This window comes from Arabidopsis lyrata, assembly GCF_000004255.2.
Source record: "Arabidopsis lyrata subsp. lyrata unplaced genomic scaffold ARALYscaffold_4, whole genome shotgun sequence".
NCBI lineage: Eukaryota > Viridiplantae > Streptophyta > Magnoliopsida > Brassicales > Brassicaceae > Arabidopsis > Arabidopsis lyrata.
The window spans coordinates 1,413,021-1,426,926 of NW_003302552.1; the positions used below are offsets into that span (position 1 = coordinate 1,413,021).

The following is a 13,906-nucleotide window of genomic DNA, read 5'->3' on the forward strand; positions in this document are numbered from 1 at the left end:
GAAAGTTATACAAAAAACTGACAGTAACATTTTTAGTAAAACTTTTAATATTACTTTTGTGATTAGTAACTATTAAATTGAAGTTGTATGGGGTTACCATTTAAACCCAATACTCTTACACCAAGTTTTGGTCAAAACTTATCAGTATTTAGAATACTGCAGATAACACTATCCGCAAGTTGTGTATAATGTAGGAAAATCATTATTAATAGATAGAAATGTCAAAACGAACCAAGCTATGCTCGAAGGGTCGATCCTAGCCAAGCCAACCATACAGCAGATGTGGATATAAATATTAAGTCTGTTTAGAAGCGTGTCTCGTGGGTAAATTCAGGCAGCCCACCGGCTAGCGGGTCGACATGCGTGTTACAAATATTTAATAAAAATTTATATATCATATAAAGAAATAAATATTTTATAAAGAACTTTAATTTATATAAATTCTAATATTTATGAAATAATTATATTAAAAGTTATATTAATTTGAAAAATTATTAGTTTAAGTTTTAAGGAAAAATTTTTATCTTTTAATTATTTCAAAAATATAAAAATTAAATCCGCCGGCCGGTCCAGTAACCCCTAGAGCGGGCTTGGACATATTTTTTTGCCCGCAGTCCTAATAGGCTAATTCGTCGTGGTCCAACAAAAAATAATGCCCATCACAGGCCGGTTCAGATAGATGCGGACCAGCCTGTTTGACATATGATAGGTTTATATATGTAGCGATAGAGGAAAGAAAAAACAAAGTATTGATTGTACATTTAAATTTTAGAGGAGCAGGCAAAGCAAATTAATTTTAAACTAGGTTCTAACACGCGGTAATCGCGGGTGAATAATATTGTTACAATTTTTGTAAAACTTGAGTTGCATAGGAGGATCTTTAATATATTTTTAGAATTTGTTTTTAGTTTTTATTTATATTTACTTTGTATAATGTTATTTGATAGTGTTTGTGTATTGTATGTCTCTTGTTTTTGTTTCCGAAGGTTTTGTTTGTGACTTTGTTTGTGATTTATATTAATTATAGGACGAGGTTATATGTCGTCGGTTTGGATTTATAATAGAGGATTATGATTCAGATTTTATAATTAAACGAAATTATATGTCGGTTTAAGTTTATAAAAAAGGGGTTAGGGTTTGGATTTGACAATTAAATGTGGATAAAAGATTGTTTTGGTTTTATAAAAGAGTGATTATGGATTAAATTTTATAATCCAATGAGTTTAATTTTTTTATTAGGTGTCAAGATTATGAATTAGATAAATATATAGGTGGTGAAATCCTTAAGCCCTTTTATTTGGTTTTTAATTTAGTTTTCGTAATTTTGATTCATTTGTGATTACAATTATACCTTTAATGAGTTTATTGAAAAAAATTTCACTAGAGACGACCAATTGCATTGTGACATAATTTTTAACAACTTTTAAGTTAGTTTTTCTATTTTAGGCTTCTCAACTAGTAGTATTAGTAGTAGTAGGATATTTTTATATTGTCTAAACCAACTCAATTATTTATCGACCGAAGAGGGCCTACTGAACGTGGAGCGACTACTGAATTAGCAAAAACACTAGAAATATAACAAATATTTGGTATATAAAAACCATTTGTCTTTGCTAAAAGAACTTAAATCATTAGAAACAAAAAGAGAATGAGTTTGACACTACAGTTTCTGCTTCTTCTTCTACTTGTCTTGAGTCATGTTGATTCTGGTTCTACTTCTATCGTCAAGTTTCTTCCTGGTTTTGAAGGCCCTCTTCCTTTCGAACTCGAAACCGGGTTTGTAAAAAGCTAAGTCTCTTCCTTTTTACCATTATGAGTTGTGAGTATGGAGTTAACAACTAGCCATTCTTATTAATGAAGGTACATTGGTATTGGTGAAGATGAGAATGTGCAATTTTTCTACTATTTCATCAAATCTGAGAAGAACCTGGAAGAAGATCCTCTTCTTATATGGTTAAATGGTGGACCTGGATGTTCTTGTCTCAGTGGCCTTTTTTTTGAGAACGGTAAACCTATAATATTTCTTCTTTCAGTAAGCATTATTTTCACTGATTTGTTTAAAGTGGTAAACATAAAAAAACAAATAGGACCTTTGGCTTTGAAGAACGAGGTTTACAATGGCACTGTCCCTTCTTTGGTCTCTACTACATATTCATGGACAAAGGTAGCATAAAGTATTTATCTTCATATTGGATCACAAAGTTCTTGATCTTTTAAAGTTTTGGATCATATTCTCAGACGGCAAACATAATATACTTGGATCAGCCTGTTGGATCTGGCTTCTCTTACTCAAGAATTCCAATTGAAAAAACTAGTGACACAAGTGAAGTTAAGAGGATCCATGAGTTTCTTCAAAAGGTAATAAAACAAACTTAACTGTCTTTTTAAAGCATTTCTCATGGGGCCTCTAAGCTCATGTACTTAAACGATAATCAACCACTGTGAATTCCGTATGTCTACTAGACAATGTCTAGTGAGATTGACAGATTTATTAATTTGATTCTAATAAATTGCTTTCCGTAAACCAGAGTGGATTAATTTATTAAGTGATGTTTTAGGAGAATGCACATAGATTAAGAAATCATTTAATTTTTGTTTATTTCTAAATTAAAACATCATTTATTATCTAATCAACCAATTAAAACATAATTTACATGATATAAATCGTCAAAACCAATAAAAAAAATTAATTTTGCATTCAAAATTGAAAATTAAAAACATCATCTATTTAAGAACAAAATTAGAAGCTTAAAACATCACTTATAAAAAAACGGAGAGAGTATTAACCTGCCTAATCAACATTAATTTTGTTTGATCCTTACTTATTCTGTTTAGGATTTAGGGTGATATTTATGGAATTTTCTAAATATTGTGCAAATTTTGGAAAAAAAAAAAACATTTTACGGAGGTATTTTTGTCAATTTCCATTTATTATTTTCCATTAAATGTTTTATTTTTGGACAATAGTATATTCCATTATATTAATCATACGACCCTTGTAGTCGGGATAAGGTTCATTCATTTGTTTATTATCATAAATCTCCACAATTAATATGTAGACAATAACAATAAATAACGTGTGTAAGGAGAAACATGGAGTAGAGATCATTAAGTAGTATAAGACCATAATAAAATGAATCTCAGGGAATAACATCTAAAATACCTTATTTCATTCGTTATTCTTCAAGAGCCATATAAATTTTAAAGTTAAAAAAAACTTAAGATAAAGAGTAAAAGTAATGACATGTACGAGTACTACTAATTTGGTGTTTGGATATTCGTACAGATCTCAAAATATTTTTTTTCCGTTAAAATCAGTGTTCTAAAATACGATATACACTAGGCGTACGGCGGAACACCGTATAGCGTATAGACGTATATACGGCCGTTTATGCAGGGACTATACGGTGAATAATATATATATAATTTGTCAAAATATATATATATATATATATATATATATATAATTTGTCAAAATATTCAATATAGTTAAAAAATTATAATAATAATAATAAACATAAATATAGTAACATGATGAATACTATACATGAATACAAAAAATAATAAAATTTTAACTTTACAAAATATTTAAAATTGTAAATAACTAGTAAGCATAAAAATAATAGAAAAGAATGACAATAAATTTATTTTTAAGTTAATTATTATGATTAATTTTTGAAAGCCAAACTAAATATTTTTGTTAAATCATTTTCCAAACATTAATAAAATGACAGTTTTTATTTTTGAGCATTAAAAAAAAGCGTCGTATATGCGGAATTCACCGTATAATCGTCGTATATACTGACCGTATAGCTTTCACCATATTAAACAAATGTATAGCCATAATACAGTACGGCTTTCCACCGTACAACGTATACACGGCCTACAGATTGTATTTTAGAACATTGGTTTAAATTAATAAGCGATATAACTTATTTTAACTATTTAAGTGAATTGTTCGAATTTTAACACATTTAATATTATTATCCATATAATTCAACGTGCATCTTGATAAAAAAAAACTTATAGCAGACTTAACCACTCTAGTTTACCGAACTTGTTAAAACTTAAAACCATCCCGTCTCTTATATGTTTTGGAATGTTATTGGTTTCTAATTTATATGAAATTTTGATAAATTTAATAAAATCATATAAAACTCTATTTAAAATTCTATATAAATTAGATTGAATAACAACAGATTCTACATAACATTTAAATGTACTAAAACTCTATTTAAATCACAAACTAATAACACACCCTAAGTCTAACACATTAATTCTGAATTTTTATTTAAACGAAAAATAACACAGTTTAGGAGTTTATTAGTATTCTACGAGCTTATAAGCTCATCAATTAATCAAAACAGGGATTATTGCTGATTTTGTCATTTTGTCATCCAAATCTTTTGGATTTATCATATTGATTCAATATGTTAGATTTGCCATTTTGGTCACTTTAAAAACTATACATTTGTAAATTTGTTTTATAAAATGCATACTTAACAACAAACACTAAATCTTAAAATAAATTGAAACAAGAAAAAATAAACATAATAAATTAATACGTCAAATTGTGTTTTTAGATAGAGAAAAATAGTAAATCTAAAATATTTAAGACAAAATAGCAAAATCCACAAATACCACTAAAAGAGACGTTTTCCTAAATATTTTATTAAACAGAACATCTAAAGCTTTTTGTTTTGCAGTGGCTAAGCAAGCATCCACAGTTTTTCTCCAACCCTTTTTACGTTGTAGGAGATTCTTATTCGGGCATGATTGTTCCGGCCCTCGTTCAAGAAATCTCAAATGGTATGATGATTTTATATCATATCAACCAATCCCCATACACTTTTATTTGAATAATGTTTAATTGATTTTTCTCTCACGTTTTAACAATAAAGCTACTATGGTGCAGGGAATTATATATGTTGCAACCCTCCTATAAATCTACAGGTCATTGATATTTAATTGCTTGTTATATTATGTATATTTTTCGAAGACTAAAAAATATTCTTGCCAAAAACAGGGTTATGTGCTCGGCAATCCGATAACACATATTGAATTTGAACAAAACTTTCGCATTCCATATGCTCATGGAATGTCATTAATCTCTGATGAACTCTACAAGGTATGAAATCATTAACACATATTGAGAGTTTTTATTTTATGATTCGAGTCTCGGCCTGACTTAAATCCTCTCTTATAATTTTATCTTTTACTAACCGGATCTAACCATACCATTTTTCAAAGCCTCAAATGATATAACAATGTTCAAAACTCTGTTTCTTTCAGTCAATGAAGAGAATCTGCAAGGGAAATTATTTCAATGTGGATCCACGTAACACAGAATGTTTGAAGCTTGTTGAAGAATACCATATGGTACACACTGGAAATTTGTCAATTTGTTTTCTTTTTTGCTTGGTTAATTAATATAATCACTTACAGATTTTTTTCCCTTGGTAATTTTCTCTTGATATAATCACTAACTCAGATTTTTTTATTTTTACTTTACAAGTGTACTGACAAAATAAATAGCCATCATACATTAATAGCAGATTGTGATGACTCAAACACAATCCACATATCTCCTGATTGCTATGTAAGTAAATTTTCTACAATCTTTTTAGTTATGAAAACTAAGAATCAGATTAAAATAGAGGAATCAATATGGACAATTATGAGTTGACATACGTTTATTTCGATAAATAGTTCACCAAATTTTTTAATATTTATGATATCTTAAAGAAACATATTTACAAGGTTGCTTTTGCAGTATTATCCGTATCATCTCGTTGAATGTTGGGCCAATACCGATAGCGTTCGCAAAGCTCTTCATGTTATTAATGTAAAAACCAACTTTATTTTAAGAGTATTGATAAAGCGTGAAACTATTATAGAACATTTTTATAGAACCTAAATTATTAACTATATATTATTATACAGGCGAGCATAGGAGAATGGATACGAGATAATCGTGGTATTCCATACAATCGCGACATTATGAGCAGTGTACCATACCATATGAATAACAGCATTAATGGCTACCGATCTCTTATCTTCAGGTTAGAGTTAAATTTACTTTTAAAATACTGATCTTGTTCCTAGGGGTGCGAAAAAAAATCCATAACCAGAGAGAGATCGGACCAAACCGAATACAATGAAACCAAAATATTGTTAAAAAACCATAAAACAAAGACGCAAACAGATTTTAGTGTACCCAAACTAAACTAAACCGAATGAACCAAATTTTATTAAAATTTAATATTTTTCTAAGTTATAGGCACATTCATATTACGTAAATAATTTTTTTTTACTAAAAACCATATGTATATTTTAGATGACTTTTCTAAGTACAATCAAACCAAATCAAAACTGAAAAACCAACCCGAAGTTGAATCAAACCGAACCGAAACAAATTCAAATTATAAATGGTTTTTTGTGTTTTAGTTTCTATCAAATTACCGTAAAACCTCTATAAATTAATAAAATTGGGACCAATGTATTTTACTAAATTTTATTAATTTATAGATGTTTCATTTGTGCGGTTTATGGTGAGCAGTGGTGATCATGACATAACAATGCCTTTCCAAGCAACTCAGGCCTGGATAAATCTCTAAATTACTCCATCACTGATGACTGGAGGCCTTGGATGATAAAAGATCAAATCGCTGGGTAATATATATACAATTTTTGTTTTAGATCTCTCTTGTTCATTTTCTAGACGTATCAAAAACCTCTCAAACTCACGTAAGAATCATTCTTGCCTTTTTCTTGACAGATACACGAGAACTTTTTCCAATAAGATGACATTTGCTACAGTCAAAGCAAGTCTTCTTAATTGTTTCATCTTAACATTTTTATTTTTATTGCATTTCCATTTGAAAAATCTATTGTAATTTTAATTTTTTTGGGGGCGTTTTGATTATAGGGAGGTGGACACACGGCAGAATATCTACCAAACGAGAGTTCTATCATGTTCCAAAGGTGGCTCAGTGGCCAGCCTTTGTAATAGAGGCTCATCATGACTTTTGTCCTTTTGTCTCCTTGTCATAACCTTGTCGGTCACCGCGTGATAATAAATAAGTTTGCAGAGAAGTTTTTGTTAATGAACTTTTATGCATGATAATATATCATACTTGAATTTGAATCATTCTATTTGAGTTAAAGAACTCGACCCTATGTTAAGTTTCATGGGTTTCAAACATAATTCATTAAAGATTAGTGGATTAGTCCATGTAAAAGGTAGAGAGACATACTTCGATATATCATAACTTTGTGTCTCTGTCTTCCGTACCACCACAAGACTGGTCGTTCTTGGGCTTAAGAGCCCCAAAATCATAAGGGATAGGGAAAAGGTAGCCTATCATATCAAAAGGGCAATCCATTCTTAGAATATGTGTTTCATGTCAATAGGTTAAGTTATGGGTTCGTCGTTTTGTTTTGAATCCGTAAAAAATAGAACGTTGTAAGTTGTAACGTTGGTTAACGCAGCCTGAGAAGTTTTTGACCCCTTTACCTATTTTGGGTGAGCTGATAGTAATTTGAAGAAGAAAATGAAGAAATAGAGACCATAAAAATGAGAACATGTGGAATCTTTTGGTGAAAAATGTATTGAGGATGATACTTTGTAATTTGGGCCTGGTCCGGCCCATACTTAACAGCATGAAAAGTAAATCGTGCAAAAAGAATCGAATTATCAGAGCCAGGTTTCGATCCTGGGACCTGTGGGTTATGGGCCCACCACGCTTCCGCTGCGCCACTCTGATTTTCTTGAATAAATCAGCACTTGCTTATATTTATAAGTTAATATACCACAATCATTCTTAGCTAAACGCTTTTTCTTTTCCGAAACCCTTTATAAAGGAACCCTATTTTACCATCACCTTTTTTTTTTTTTTTTTCTTCTGAATGATTCCATATATTCAATAACAAAAGGTCACATACAAAAAGAAACGAATGCAATCAAACAACAAAAACTCATTACACAGTAGTAATGCATTTATCATTTTCAAACACTTTCTGAAGCCAAAAGGGGTAGCTACTTGCTACGTATGATTGTAAACGTTCCTCTTTAGTGACACTCCTAGCAATCAAGACAGCTCCGAGATTACCTTTCCGATCTTCATGAACCACTCTCCAAGCTGGTAGAAAGGATAAGGCGAGAAGGAGACATTCTGAGTGAGATTTGAAGTTAGGCCAAGCTGCAGGACGAAGGACAGCACCTGCCAACTCAATCGGCTCAAAAGCAAAAATCACTCTATGAATATGAAGATCATGCATGGCCTTGATAGCCCAAATACAACCTTGGAGTTCGGCTTCACCCTTCGAGGAAATAGATGGTAAAGCAGCCCTACTGAGGAGAAGAACAATACCTTCAGAATTTCGCAAAACCCAGGTCACACCACAAATATTTTTCTCCTTACTCCAAGAGGAAGCCACATTGCATTTTAACCAAGGCTTTGGAGGAGGCCTCCACTTATGATTGTAATCTTGAGTTTGGGCAATAGAGAGGACAGAATCTTGAGACTCCAAAACCTGAGCTTGAAACCACTCCTCAGAATCTTCCTTGAATCTTAATAGGATATCTTTTGGTGTGGAAGCCAAACCTTCAAAGAAAATGCTATTTCTGTTCTTCCACAAAGACCAAAGAATCCAAAGAGGTGATCTTCTTACTTCAATAGGGACTCTGGAATTCTTACACATTAAAATCACATGGAACAGATTCTGATAAATAGAACGAGGATCAAAACCATCCTTTGGTAGAGGCAGACCAGAAAGAGCCCAAATCTGTCTTGAAAAGGAACAAGTGAAGAGCACATGATTTATTGATTCCCCTTCATGACCACAAATATGGCAGCGTTGGTCCACCGTCATTCCCCTAGTGCTCAGCCGTTCCGCCACAGGTAAAGCTCCACTAATTGCTTTCCAAATGAAGATCTTGATTTTTGATGGAGCAAGTAGCTTCCAGATTTGCTCTTTAATCCCATTCAAGGATGGAAGCATGGATGTCTGACGAATAGCCTCTTCATTTTGCTCTTGGGACGCCAACCAATAACCAGACTTAACACTGTAAACACCACTTTTATTGTGCCTCCAACATTTGAAGTCAGGAGAAGAGAGAACAGGTTTGGTCTTTTTAATAATCTCAATATCTCTAGGAAAGAAATGATCATTAAGGATTGAGAGATCCCAGTCCCTAGTCTCCAAATTAATGAGCTCCCTTACAGATAACTCCAAATCCACCAGAATGTTCTTCATGAAGGGAGCTCTCATACGGCTGCCATCCTCTAACCACAATGTTGTCCAAACCAAAAGAGAGTTACCATCACCAACCTTCTGAATTAAACCTTTTTCAAGTAAATCCCTTCCATGCATAACACTTCTCCAACCAAAAGACGGTCGTGAACCCATGGTAGCCTCAAGAAAAGAAGAGTCAGAGAAGTACCTGCTCTTCAAGAAACGGCCTAAGAGACAATCAGGAGCTTGATTGAAGAGCTCTATATCTTTAAAACCCAACCCTCCTAAGCTTTTTGGCAAACAAAGTTTCTCCCAAGCAACCCAACTGATCTTTCTATGATTCTCCATAGTGCTCCACCAAAAAGAAGACATAGCGCTTGATAAGGACTCACAAGTGGCCTTAGGTAATTTAAAGCACGACATGGCATAGACCGGCATCGCCATTGCCACAGTCTTCAAGAGAATCTCTTTTCCACCTTGAGAGAGAGTCTTAGCAAACCAACCGGAGAGTCTGTTCTTAAGCTTCACATGAATGTACTCCAACATCTCCTTTTTAGAGCCACTAAAACATTCTGGTAATCCCAAGTAGGTACCAGCACCTCCCTCTTTTTCCATTCCCACTTTACTCTTCACCAAAGCCCTTAGATTCTCCTCAACCTTGTCGCCAAAAGTAATTGAGGACTTATCAAGATTGATGGTCTGCCCAGTAGCAGTTCCATAGATAGTCAAAATGTTTTGCAGGGCACCACTTTGATCCTCATCAGCTTTACACACAAACAAGCTGTCATCGGCAAAGAGCAAGTGATTTATTGCAGGACCATCCGGGGAAAACTTCATTCCAGAAATCGTGCCTTGTAATTCAGCCTTGTTCAAAAGATGAGTGAGACCCTCCGTACATAAGACAAACAGAAAGGGAGAGAGTGGATCTCCCTGTCTTAAACCTCTCTGAGGCACAACCAAACCATGTGGGCTACCATTGACCAGGACCGTGTATGTCACAGAAGTTACACAACTCATAATCAAGTCAACCCATCTTAATTCAAAACCTAGAGCAAGTAGAAGGTGACGCAAGTAGCTCCACTCCACACGATCGAAAGCTTTAGAAAGATCAGTTTTTATTGCCATATACTCTTTAGACATAGAACCATGAGTTCTGAGAGCATGGACTACTTCGTGAGCTATAAGTATATTGTCAGAAATCAGGCGGTCTTCCACAAAGGCAGATTGTGTAGGAGAAACAAGATCAGCGAGTATCAGCTTTAATCTTGAAACCAATATCTTGGAAATAACCTTATACATCACAGAGCACAGGCTAATAGGCCGCAGGTCGGCCATGACTCTGGAATCTGTCTTCTTGGGAATAAGACAAATCTGAGTAAAGTTCCATTCTTTATCAAAAACACCTTCATTGAAGAATCTGAGAACTTCCAAAGTGAGCTGGTTCCCAACAATATCCTAGTATTGTTGAAAAAAGAGTCCTGTCATGCCGTCTGCACCAGGAGCACTAGAAGATTTGATAGCAAACACAGCAGTCTTAACTTCTTCCTTTGACACATCAGCCAGCAACAAAAGATTCATCTCCTCAGAGACTCTCGGGTGGAAATCCTCAAATAGATCCTGAGGATTAGATGGGTATGAAGAGTAGAATAAGGACTGAAAGTAAGAGACAGCCACATCTCCAATAGAAGCATCAGACCTATGAGTGATACCAAGATCATCAACAAGCCTGTCCAATCCATTCCTAGTTCTGTCAGCCTTGACCGAAGCGTGGAAGTATTTGGTGTTCTTATCACCTGAATTCATCCATTTCTTCCTACATTTCTGTTTCCAAAAGCTTTCCTCATCTCTGTGAGCTCGAACCAAGTCTTTATGCAGCCAATCCATTCTACGAAAAGATGGAAATTGACTAGCATGTTCAACCTCAATATCCAACTGGATCCGATTGATTCTCTCTTTAGAATTGATCTCATTGGCCCGTTTCCATTTGCTTAAAGATTTTCGACATCTTCTCAAACTCTCAGAGACAGACTGTCCAAAAGAAGAAGAAGATGCACCCCAAGCAGATTTAATAGATTCAAGAACAAGAGGCTGGTGCAACAATCTTTTATCAAACCTGAAAGAACCACGATAAGAATCCTGAGAAGAAAGTAAATGAACCAAAACAGGACGATGATCCGATCCTTTCTTTTCCAAAAACAACTGGTTGGCTGCCGGAAAAGTCTTGAACCAATCCTTATTCCCAAAAGCTCTGTCAAGTTTACACTGAATCCACAGATCGTTCCTTCGACCTCCCCAAGTGAAACTGTTACCAGATCCAGGAAGTTCAGACATAACACACGCAGCCAGCATATTAGCAAAATCTTCAAAGGACCTTTCACTTCTTCTAGGACCTCCTAACTCTCACCATTGTGAAGAATCTCATTGAAGTCCCCTAACATGCACCAAGAATCTTTCCTTAGGAGACCAATCCTAGAAACTTTTTCCCAAACCACGTGTCTGAGCTCACTTCTTGGATTACCATATATACAAGAGAGATAGAATTTAAAATTCCCAAAAACAACCGCCATATCTAAGACATTCTTATCAGCAGAAAGGAAGTCTATAGAGATGCTCTTCTTCCAAAACAAAGCCAGCCCTCCACATCTTCCAACAGGATCCACTGTGAATACCTTTTCATATCCTAACCAAACTTGAATATCTACAAGAACGTTCCTTATGTTCATCGTCTCCATCAAGAACAATATCTCAGGGAAATGTTTTTTACGCATTTCCATGAGACGATGAACTGTCAAGTCTTGAGGCCGCCCCAATCCCTGACAGTTCCAACACATGATGCTCATTAGATGGTGGACAGTCCCTCATTTGGGACTACCTTAGGTTTTTTGCGCCTCGCGACTTTTTGACCATCCTCATTGACCATTATCCCTTTTCTTTTTTCCAACGCACCTTCAGCTAAGCCTTCTTTCTTAGAAACAGTGAGACTCTTTGCTTTTGACCCTACACCTTTCAGTCCTCTTTTAGAGATATAGGGTCTTCTTCTTCTGTTATTGGTAGTTCTCTGATTAGTCCCGGATGTACCTGCTGCAAAAGAGCCAGGCACATATTCCGTTGAACTAGGCAGAGAAGAGAAAGAGTCTTCAGAGTAGTCAACCAAGGTCGGTCTCCAATAATCATCTCCACAGGCAGAAGACTTCCTCAAGTTATCTCCAGGCCTCGAAGAAATTCTAGAATTGTCTGCTACAAGGACCAGACCAGAACCACCATCTCTAAGGCCAGAAGAAGAATCAACAGAATCATAGCCAAACACAATTCCTTTTCCTTTATTGAGATCAGAGGACACAGGAGGAGCTGGTTCAAGACGCAAAACAGTTTTTTGGGCTAGAGGATCCTTCTCAGCCTCAGCCACCGATTTAATCACCCTTAGTTCTCTAATCTTTCGCTCTTCACCATCCACAACCAGCAAATACTGACGCATACCTTCCAAGACTTCAGGATCAATCCTAGGACGTCCTAAAATTGGATGTATTCCAACTTGCTCCTCTCGAAGAATCCCAAACAGAGGATCATTCTCTTTAATCACTAGCGGGGGAGGTAGCTTTACCACTTTCTTGCCCATCCTTCTATCCAAAGTCTGATCTTGTCTTTCACGAATCAAAAGAGGACAAAGATCTTTCTCATGAGTGAGTCTCTGACAATTATAACACCGTTTTTGTATTCTTTCATAGTAATACCAAACCGTAGTCGATTTGCCCTTTGGCAGATTAATAACCTTGGACTTCCGCAGAGGCCTCGAGACATCAAACTTGATCTTGACCCGCACAAATCCCTGACTAATCGGTTGCTCAGGATCAAAAACAACTTCTGTGACCTGTCCCACTAGTTCTCCTAGAAGCATAATGGAGTCTTTCGTATAATGATTAATCGGGATATTCCTGATTTGAACCCATACCGGAATGAATTGCAGGGAATCAGGAGCAGGATCTTCAGTCCATCTCTCTAAAGCAATCGCCCATTCATTGAATGTGTGGACTCCTTTCTCCAAAATTTCAACCAAATCGTGCTCAGTTCGAAAGATGAACTGGAACCTCTCGTTAGAAAGCGCGATACCACGAATCCTGTCACTCTTCTGCCATTTCCTTGGCATATTCAGGATTAAATTAGACATACTCTGGTGCTCTGGGTTCAATAAACGACCAACCAAACTGAGAGAATTCTTTTCACAAGAGCGATATTGTGGGAGATCAGGCATCTCAAAAGGAAGATCTTCCTCATCCAGCGACAGAGCCATAAGAGCTTTATCCATTGCGGCCGACATGACTGCAAACAACCAAAGAACAAAGCAGTAACAACAACCAGCCGAATCCAACCAGACGAAACCAACACAAACAACCACACTAGACACCGCCAACCCGAGTCGACAATTACCCAAACCCACGGAGAGCTTCGAACACTAACAATCTTCCAGAACCGAAATAGAAGCAAATTGATTAACGCAGCAACCACCAGACGAAACAAACACTAACAGTCAAACCAACCACAAACCAACCGTAGCCGACAAAAGCACAAGACCTCTGCAAACTTCGAACACTAACAATCTTCCAGAAACGAAAGAGAAGAAAAATGAGCAGTAATTGGGGAAGAACAGACGGCTGAAACCCTAGAAATGAAG

The 13,906-nt window shown here is 35.2% G+C and overlaps 1 protein-coding gene and 1 non-coding gene across 2 annotated transcripts; one reads left to right on the forward strand and one right to left on the reverse strand.

Moving 5' to 3' along the window:
• The first annotated feature begins 1,622 nt into the window (after positions 1-1,622).
• LOC9316540 (serine carboxypeptidase-like 9) lies at positions 1,623-7,150 on the forward strand. The gene is given in 15 exon segments (XM_021027411.1): positions 1,623-1,776; positions 1,861-2,006; positions 2,088-2,164; positions 2,239-2,358; positions 4,707-4,809; positions 4,916-4,953; positions 5,027-5,128; positions 5,293-5,379; positions 5,516-5,599; positions 5,774-5,845; positions 5,944-6,062; positions 6,560-6,603; positions 6,606-6,672; positions 6,779-6,824; positions 6,929-7,150. Coding segments are annotated over 15 exon segments (1,314 nt in total). The 5' UTR covers positions 1,623-1,648; the 3' UTR covers positions 7,010-7,150.
• Positions 7,151-7,694: 544 nt separating this feature from the next.
• On the reverse strand, positions 7,695-7,766 carry TRNAM-CAU. Its single transcript has one exon. It is a non-coding gene; the product is annotated as a tRNA-Met (tRNA).
• Between the last annotated feature and the right edge of the window lie 6,140 nt (positions 7,767-13,906).